Source organism: Nematostella vectensis, chromosome 6 (assembly GCF_932526225.1).
Source record: "Nematostella vectensis chromosome 6, jaNemVect1.1, whole genome shotgun sequence".
Classification (NCBI taxonomy): domain Eukaryota; kingdom Metazoa; phylum Cnidaria; class Anthozoa; order Actiniaria; family Edwardsiidae; genus Nematostella; species Nematostella vectensis.
The window spans coordinates 13667478-13677842 of NC_064039.1; the positions used below are offsets into that span (position 1 = coordinate 13667478).

General features: G+C 38.4%; 1 protein-coding gene across 1 annotated transcript; it reads left to right on the top strand.

Annotated features, from left to right (window-relative positions):
* The first annotated feature begins 1436 nt into the window (after positions 1-1436).
* Positions 1437-10009, top strand: LOC5520994 (4-hydroxy-2-oxoglutarate aldolase, mitochondrial). Its single transcript, XM_001640753.3, has 7 exons — positions 1437-1921; positions 3644-3772; positions 4330-4457; positions 5276-5410; positions 5497-5593; positions 6140-6273; positions 7398-10009. The coding sequence occupies exons 1-7, from the start codon at positions 1618-1620 to the stop codon at positions 7551-7553; spliced, it is 1083 nt and encodes a 360-aa protein (XP_001640803.2). The 5' UTR covers positions 1437-1617; the 3' UTR covers positions 7554-10009.
* The last annotated feature ends 356 nt before the right edge of the window (positions 10010-10365 follow it).

Sequence of the window (10365 nt, forward strand, 5' to 3'; positions counted from 1 at the left end):
TCCAAAGATCATGGATGAAATCCCTGATTCCGTCCGGCCACCCACAGTAATATTCTCACTCCCGGTGCTTTGGGGTAGTGCTTGCTTAATCTATTCTTTCGCTATTTGTACAAATGCGGAGCTTATTATAAAAGCAATTAAAGAACACTTCAGACCAACCCGTAGTAAAAGAACTTGCCGAAATTGCTCTGGGGTCTAGGGTGGGGAACCGTTACAACCGTTTTTGGTTGGAGTAATTGTTTTGGAATTAAGTAAGAAACGCTGCGTAACTTACTGTTTAAGCCGGGAAAACTGCGGTGCAGTGTGCGATACAGGCCGTAGCCCTCCAGAAATAAACTATAATTACTACGAATATAACTATATCTTGTAAAGTGGAGGATCCCCTATGATGTGTTACTAGATTTATTATGTTTTTACCTTCGCTACGTCTTCTCATACTCGCCATAGTTTTTTGCGACATATTCTAGCGAGCAAGTTCCGTGCGAGTATGTCAATTAGAAATGAAAACATTGAAGCTTCGGGTCAATAGCTCGATGCCTCTCGTAATGGAATTTGAAAAGAGTTTGAGTTAAATGGAGTTTGAGTTATCGAGGGTAGAAAAGTTAAAGAGCAACTGAAAAATTTGAGTTCTTTGAGGGTTTAAATATATAGAAGCACTAAGAAAAGTATTCGAGTCAACTCGAGTAAGCACGATGCTCTGGTTATCGAAATTCCTTTAGCTTCCTGTGTATGAGAGTTGGGGTGATCTTTTTAAAATAAGAAAAAAAAAAAGAAAATCTGTCTAAGGCCGATGCGTGGGTCCCGCACCTAATGTGGGCAGCTACAAATCACCAGATACTTCTAGTTGTTGTTTTTTTAAGAAAATTTGGAAAATTCAAATAAGGTTAAAATTGCGTAAAGCGCAGGAGATCCGTCATTGGCTCCATCCGTGTGCCATGATTTACTTGCAGTTAGAGAAAAGAGGGAAGCCAACCGGAGAATCTTACATGCATTTTTATTATTTTTGAGTCATTTATTCCTTGAAAATTAAAATAAAAAATTGAAGAAAAAAAAAATAAAACATTTATGTTGCCAATGCTCGTGGCGTTCCACTCACCCCGCTCATGACATCAGCGTTTTACTGCCAGGCGTACAGTGAGCATCGTTTATTGAACAGCATGAGTAGCTAAGCTCGTCATATCCGGCAAATCCTGGTTGTTTACCATTTAATCGGAAAATTCCCGGATGAGTTCCCAGTTTTTCCGGAATGCCATAATGGTAAGAAAACTATATTTCAGAATTTTTTCGGGGTGACTATGCTACCATTTGCTTTTGTACGCGACTTTCTACTGGTGTCCTTGAGGAATAGTGGCCGATGGGGGACCTCGGTCAAATATTCTATGGAAAACTGCAAATGGTACACGATTTCCCGTAATTTCTGGTATCCCCGGTGAAAGTGGACTACCTCTCAAGCAATTCTACATTTCCCGGAAATTTTCCAGTGTGAGAAATCTGTACCATTTACATTTTCGATTATCACGGGCGCCCTGTGGTTACATCAGCGGTTTTACCCATTAGACACCGGTAACTACTTTAAGTACGCATACTGAAGTGTATCATAAGATATTGATTTCAAATATGGCGGTACGTATTTTCCGTACAAACTGTTTATTTCACGTGCAAAACCAACGTCATTTTCTACACAGTCATACCAGGCAGTTTGCTAGCTTGATTGCTTGCAATCGTAGAGGCATTAGGCCTTCATGCCTTGTGGGAGCTCGTGTACAAATGGCTTCGTTCACGAGTAATGGCGGCAAAAGCGGAGTTATGGACCTGTCTGGTATTTACCCGCCGATTGTAACACCTTTTGGTAAAGATGAAAACATCAGTGTGGAAAAACTAGAAGAGAACTTTGCCAAGTGGAATAAGCATTCTTTTAGAGGTACGTCTTGTATTTTGTAGTGGTATCTCAATAGTGTTGAAATAACTTGCGATATTGGATCTGGCGTCTGTGTTCGAGTACCTTAATTTTCGCGTCACTTAAGTTAAATGTCGCGAATTTCGCGATTTTAAAAGATTCGCGAAAATTAAGTGTCGCGAAAATAAGGATGCGCGAAAATTAGGTGAGTACACAAGAAGCCTTTGGGGGAATATTGGCAGTTTAATAAGCTTTATTGACCCCGGCGTAATTAATCGATGAAAATCGATCGTCGGTTTGCCAATCGGTATTAATCGATGAAATCAGCCGATTAATATCGATTGATATTGGTCACATGAAGATATTTCTTAATTTCGTCGATTTCATTGATTATCATCTGCTGTCATCGATTGACTACCCTGGCTTCGATATTATTTCATAACATTCTCCGGGGCCAACAAATATAAAAAAATACGTTTACTGAATGACTGTCATTGCGATTGTTGATAGTCATTAGTGGAGCTATGATTTGTTCAATGCTCTTTAATGTTTTGCTTGTTTTGTCGACAGAGATCATAGCAGGCCGCTCTCTTCACTCATCTTGCCACGCAAGCTCGGCTTGAATTACGCGTTTACTCCAACAATATATATGGCATTCGGTCTTTTATTCAAGGATCCACAAGGTTCCATCAAAGGGAAAGGGGGTGGGCCAGCAAAGCCTGGAAAAGGACCGGCAACATGTTTCTTTACAGCTAATCTCTGCTATTTTAATCTGTATAATCAGAGAGGCTTATAACTCTTTTGCTGCCCGTTTCAAAAAGGTATCATTAAGGGCCTTTAACAATGAACGTACACTAAATAAATGATACATTTGTACTCTTTTATGTTCTTTTATGATCATTCAGATCATATTTAATGAAAATTGAATAAAATTGATTAAAATCGATATTAATAGATCATGGTGCCATCATCGATTACTAATCGATGAAAGGTCACAAATTTGCAGATCATCGATTAACCATCGATTTCCAATATTAATCGATTGATTGGCATCGATTGATATCGATTTTCATCGATTATCGGTTTTATCGATTAATTACGCCGGGTATTGACCCCTTGCTATATTTTTAGCTGAATTTCGAAGAAACAGATGGAAAAAAGATACCTCCCCCTTATTTTGAGTTTTTTTACAGTAATTTTACCATCTTAATACCTATTTGCTTAAGATGGTATACACTATTTTTTTATAAGAACGTCGGTTCAGGCTGGGCTGTTCTTATTTTTGGGACATTTTAAGGCTGAATATGTTCTTAAAGATGTTCTTAAACTTAAGTGTAAGAATATAATTCCCAATGAATTATAATTAGAATTATACTAATGATCAATAGCAATAATACGGTTGTTACTATGAGCACCATTTGATTCTGCATTTTAGAATGCATCAGGACTATAAAAGAAAAATGTTTATGCTATCTAAGCCTCAGCATTTTCTTACATGTTATAAAAGTCTTAATGTTTTAATTATTTTAGCCAAACAATATCGAGTGCATAAGTCCTCACACCATTCTGTTGGGCAGGTTATGTTGGCCATGCAATATTGAGTGTGCACATATCGTTTTGTTGGGCAGGTTATGTTAGCCATGCAATATAGAGTGTGCATAAGTACTCATACCATTCTGTTGGGCAGGTTATGTTAGCCATGCAATATTGAGTGTGCATAAGTACTCATACCATTCTGTTGGGCAGGTTATGTTGTGCAGGGTTCAAATGGAGAGTATGCCTTCATGAGACCTGATGAGAAGATTATGCTATTGTCAAAGGTTCGGCAATTGGCTCCAAAAGATAAACTGATTATTGCTGGATCTGGATGTGAAGGTATATTACTTGTTTGCCAAATGTTTATGATTCCACTTTAGATTTAATTAAAACTAAAAGATGGATTATTCAGTAGGGTAGGAGAGTAGGGGGATGGCTCCCCCCCCCCCTTCCCTGAGAGTGCATGCATCCTCTAAACCTTCTTATCATGGGGACAGTCCAATAGGGGGTTGTTGGGGTTAGCTCTAGAGGTTTGCTAACTTATCAACACTCATAGAGATTGGATGGTTCATCAGGGGTTTCATTAGGCCCCAGCGGCCGGCGGAAGCACCAGCTATTTTCTGCCAAGCGCTGGCTACTTTTTTTTTAAAGTTGACTTAAGTTTTATTTGAACTAAAAAAGATAAATAACTTCCATCCCCTACTTATCAATCTGCACCGCCTACTGGGAAAGTTAATGAAAGCCCTGGTTTATGATAGTGTAGTGGTGGATTCATGAGCCATTTGTTGTGTTTTTTTTATGCATGTGTTTTGTTTTGTATTATCGGTTAATATATTACACCCTAAGACAGTACCATATAATCTATATGATTTGTGTCATGTGTGTTTTTGAAACAGCCACTAGAGACACTATCGAGATGACTAGCAGGATGGCATCTGCAGGGGCTGACGCAGCCCTGGTCGTCACACCATGTTTTTACAAAGGAAGCATGAACGCTGCAGCCCTGGAAAACCATTTTACACAGGTATTGTAGGTGGTCAATATATTAAGGATATAATGATTAATACACCCTAGCGTAGGGGAGGCAACGTCCACACAACTTTGGTGGAGATGAGAGCTACAATAGTTCAGTGATATGAGCTTTACTTCTCATGTCAGCACCAGGTTAAATCCTGGGTCAAGTCGACTTCGCATTTTCCCAGGGGGGGTAAAAACCTGTCTTTTTGAATTGAGAACTATGATTCCCTTGTATTCTTGAATAGTAAGGTTCGGCGATATATCGAATTTATACCGAAATCGCGATATCAAATTTTGCGCAGTACCTTGCGATATAAATAAATTAATTGATAGGCTATACAATGCATCAAATTGCTGACTTTTGGCTCTTTTCTCTGGTTTTACGCCACTAATTTCAATCAAATATACCTCAAAATTGTCCACAGAATGTCCACACAATTCCGCCATCATAATCTAGAGTTGTTATGGCAATTTTACTTAGTTTGGTGGCACTTTCCTTGCCGAAAATTGCATTTAACTTCTCCTGGGCCGCCATGTTGGCTGTTGGGGTGTCATGTGACTTGAACAGCCAATCACTATGAGGCTTACAAAAAAAACGTTCAATATCGCACAATATCGCAAAATCAAAGTGCATATCGCATATCGCACATTTTTCCAATATCGCCGAACCCTATTGAATAGGGGTGATAAGGGTGGAGGTCCTGTTTCTGACCGCAATTAATCTGTACAGGAGCATCAGCTTAATCATTAACTCAGTAGATTTATTCTGTACCACCTTCTTTCTCTTTCGAAGTGCTAAATAATAGCTTTCTTTCTGTGTTCTAGGTTGCTGATAGCTCCCCTATTCCTATCATACTGTACAGTGTTCCTGCCAACACCGGTATAGATCTCCCCGTTGAGTGTGTCATTAACCTTTCTTCCCACCCTAACATTATTGGCGTCAAGGACAGTGGTGGAGACGTATGTATTTTTCTCATATCATCATCAAGCTTTGGTAGTCTAGTAAAGCTCATTCAGTAAGTTATTGCTAACAATTTTCATTGTAGATATCAAAGATAGGTTATATGGTTCACAAAACCTCTGGAAACAACTTCCAAGTCCTTGCCGGATCTGCCAGTTTTTTGCTTGCATCATATGTGCTAGGTAACAAATTAAAAGCTCCATAATCTATTTAATTTATGTCTTTTAGAATGAAATGAAAAGGCTGCTCAGAAGCGTTTGACTTCTAGATTTCGTATTGTTGGGCTACAAAATTACTCCTAAAATGATAAAAGTAAAAAGAACAGAAGTTATCCAAGTTTTACTTATTTTAATAGTTTGTATAGAATTATGTGTTTTTGTTGGTAGCCGGGGTGGCTCAGTGTGTTAGCGCGTCAGCATATGGGTCCTCTCACCTCTATTGAAACAGGTTCCATTCCTAGTCGAGACATGGATATATATTTCTGTTTCTTAGCCCTGAGTTTGACTTGTTGAACGTATGTGAGCCTGCTAGAGACTCGGTACCTCAGTACCAAGATTCTTTATACATATTTAATTGGATTTTAAATGTGAAGTGTTTAGAACATGGCTTATACTTAAGTGCTATATACATGCTATATATTGTAGAAGCATAAGATATGTTTCTTTTCACCACTTTTTCTTCCCTTCTCTATTTTAATGATGGTAATTATGACACTGTGTCTATTATAGGAGCTGTTGGGGGGGTGTGTGCATTAGCCAACGTTCTTGGCAGTGAGGTGTGTCAGTTGCACCAGCTTTACCAGGAAGGCAAGCTGGACGAAGCAAGGTTGCTGCAGCACAAGCTTATTCTACCAAACACTGCTGTAAGTCTACTACAATACTTTTCCAGGAAGCTCGCCTGACTCCAAGGAAAACAAACACAAATTCTCCCTATGGGCGCAGTCCAGGCTAACCCACTTTTTTACTCTTCATACTACCTTATTCTGCTTTATTTCCGTGCGTACTTTAATTCGCGATTTAAAAAAAATCGCGAACTTAAAGACCCGTGAAAAAAAATCCGCGAACTTTAATCTCGCGAGATTTAATGTATATATAAAAATTGATGACAGAGATTGAAAGTTCGGAGCCGAAATTTCTATTTAGATATCCTAGTAAGGACATGTAATGAAACTATCAATATTGGCTCAGGAGCAAGATCACATTTCCATTACTGAGACAGACTTTTAAAAAGGGACAACGTGTTGCTTTTGCTTCAATATATTGGTCAGTTGTCAATTTTTTTTGTAAAAACGAAAAAAATTAAGTCACTTGAACTTAAAATTCGCCAAATCAAATCCCCCACAAATACAATTTTTCTCCGCGATCGCAAAATTAAAGACTCTTGAAATGTGCTGTGAAAATGTTCGCGAAAATTAAGACGTGCGAAAATAAAGAATAAAGTACTTCGCTTCTAGGACGGCTATGAGGAAGACTAGATTGGAGCTGAATGTTGAAGAAGCATTTTTCATGCATTCATGTTCCTGTATTGTTTCTAGGCAAGAAAAAAATAACTGGTTTTACTGTAACCTTACAGCACCTGAAACTCCCTTCTATGTCGTTTTTCAATGTTTTTTCCCTTCAGATTCCCCTCCTCTTTCTGAACTCTTTATTCCTTCGCCCATTTTTCAAAGTAACAGTGAAACAGTACAGCATATTTTCCCGATTATAGAAAAGGTTTTTCCTGTCTGTAGTTTTATTTGCCTTGGTAATTCAATGCTAGAAATCATGTTTTTTCTTCATAAGCTTCTTTTCTCCCGATTTTTTTCTATATTTATCGCCAATTTTCATACCATGATCTCAAAAATGTCCCCTTGACTGATGCCTAATGTAGCCTGTCAGAATCAGAACAACTGCGTAGAAGACAACTCCGATTATAAATTGTGCTAACTGCTCTATTTCAGCTCTGACTATCCCAGTCAGCTTATTTCTTTCCTATGGTTGATTTAAGGTGACCAAGACCTATGGGGTTGCCGGTTTGAAGGCCTCCATGGACATGATGGGCCTCTATGGTGGGCCCACCCGTTCGCCTCTTATGCGCTCCACCCAGAAGCAGATGCTCGACATAGCAGGGATATTCAAGGAGTTTGAAGGGTTTGGAGGATAAACCATGAAGACGAGAGACAAAAAGGAAAATAAGAGGAAGTTTTCCTAACTTGGAATTTGAGGGTTGTATTAAAGGTGTGTGCCACTAAGGAATTTAAGCAACTACGACGGCGACGACAAGAAGTGTGACCCCGCGAAAAAACTTTCATGCTCAATTAACCATCTCAGCTGTAAGCATGCGCGCGCACTCACCATGGAAACCTACCTCAACTCTACCAGCATGCAGCGCGCGTTTCGTTTAATGTAACCTGTTTGCTGGTTCATTTGCGATAACAGTAATTAGTACAGAATACCTCTGGTCTTCAAGCATCAGAAATCATAGGGTAATTACTAGCACAGCACATGTTGGCTTATAGGGAAATAATGTAAAAAAAAAGCGCGCGCTGCATTCTGGTAGTTGAGGTAGGTTTCTATGGTTATGCGAGCGCAAACTTATAGTTGGAATTGCCTATCCTAAACTAGTTTAAAAAAATTTCACTCGTTTTTGTAGTACAGTGGAACCTGGGTTTTACGATGTGTCTCGGGATAAAGAAAATGTTGGGTAAAATCGAGGTATCGTTGCTAAGAGGTCTTTGATTTTACGATATAAAGCGAGATCGGGTTAGTTATCAACTTTCACAAAATAATTATATTGTAACTGTACTCTGTGAAAGACTGTCGCTTACTCTCTGTATGGTTGTAATTTGTATTTAACAAGATCTGTCAAGTCAAGAAATCGATTAACTTTAATGGTCTTGTGTGGTGGTGTCTTGAGTTTTTCTCTCTTTGTTTATAAACAGAATCAGTAATATCGTTGTATCGAGTTCAAAATCGAGAATATCGTTGTATCCAATATCCTTAGATCGAGGTAATTTCTTATACATTTCACTGTATTTCCGCCGGGAGAAAGGGACGCCATCGTAAAGTCGAAGTTATCGTAAAATCCAGTATCGCAAAATCCAGGTTCCACTGTACCAAAAAAGTATAGACAAGCCTAGAACCTCATTTCAAACATAAAGGAAAACGGCTGAAATATATCAGACAAGTTACATTTCATGTCTGGTTCTTTGAATTTTGAATTTTCTATTTTCTTCCGCCGTCGTTCGCGTTGCTGTTGCCTTTTCTCCCCACTCGGTGTTTTGAGGGGGGAGGGGGGCATCTTAATGGCAATTCGCAACTCGTCTCAAGCATGGAGACACTTATCGAAATCAGGAAAAAGCATACATTGACTCCGCCATGATTGAAAAAAAAAAAAAGACTGAAGTTTCCTTGCCAAGGTAAACCTTACCTCTGTGCAAATGGTTTCCAATAAAATTGGGATAAAGAAGGCGATTGCCTTCATTTAATTAAAACTTTAAATATAATATTTGTAGTTTTTCAAAGAAATCAGATAAAATTAGGTTGGTAGTTAGGTTATTCTGGAGAGCATATTCTTATCTAATTAACCAACTTTTTGATTAGCGTTTTATTTTGTGTTTGTAAAGGTTTTCGTCATACAGCACTTATACGGAACCACGGTCTTGTTATGACCCAGCATTCTTTGGGATCCCATTTCCCCGCATAGAGGTTTTCGCGTGTAATGCGAGCATGTAATACACATACATCCCGATGAAAGCCCTAGATCAAGGGCCAGGTGCCAGATAGGATGATTAGCCAAAATCTAATCGCAACATGAGACCCACAACTCGTTAAATATGTGGCGAGTGAACGGCAGATGGTGTCTGTCTATGTAATGTGTGATTCCAGAAAAAAAACCTTTCCAGTCTTAGGGAAAGAATTTTTCATGCAAGGGGAAGAGGGAGAGAGGTATGAAATCACACGATTTTGATTTCAAAGCAGAAAGAAAACGGGGGAAATATTTTTCACGTGATTATATTTGACAAACTGATTTTGACGGGAGATTCTAGTTTTCGCTGGTTGGGAGTTTTTGGCGATAATTTCATTTAGAATTTACGAGGCGTCGAGTGAAAAGTACCGACTACTTCAGTTGAAGTGGTAACTAAGGATCTATTGCTTTTGAAAACTGATAATATTGAGCCGCCACTCACGACGACTAAATTGAATTGAAGAGTCGCAAAGTCGGAATGTGCAATAGAGTTCACATAAAGGTAAAAGCAAGTACTTATAGAAATCTTTTGAAGCAATACTTTCATCTTAATGAAAATCCTTTTTTTTTAAATCTTAAATAAGCTTACGAAAGGCTGGCCAAGTTACAACACGAATTGTTTTAAAAATACATTAGTTTTGTTTTAAAATGCATTTTGTCTGTCTAGGAAGCGCTCGTTTTTTTTCCTCGTCATAATTAGCAGTTGCCTGCAATGAAAACAGAACTTTCGAGGGATCAACAAATCTGTGAATACTTAGAAACCGAGCCGGAATAAAGATAAAGTTCCCCCACTTTCTTTCGTCATCCACGATAAATAGTCTTCTCGTAGCAATAAAGTATTTGTTCTTTCAATAAAATCCCTGTTATACATAGCGTGCCTGTTTTAGTTTTGTTTAAATTACAATGTAGATACTTAATACATATCACTTAGCAAAATTAGAGATAGTTTATCTTGAATTTAAATCGAATAATATATTCTTCACTCTTACGTACCGTTCTAAGGTTCTTTTCTCGCCATTTTTCTAATACCGATACAGTCACAATTTTCCCTTTTTAAATCTATCAAAACGGAGTCTAAATTGATTACTGTAAAATCTTATCTCCCATGTAAGTTTCCACCCTAATGTTTCCACATTCCCGACCTTTCGGGATTATTTTGCCTTGGGGTACCTTTCAATAGCGTGACTCTAATATGACATTTTGTCACGTAAAACGGTCTCCCTGGGGA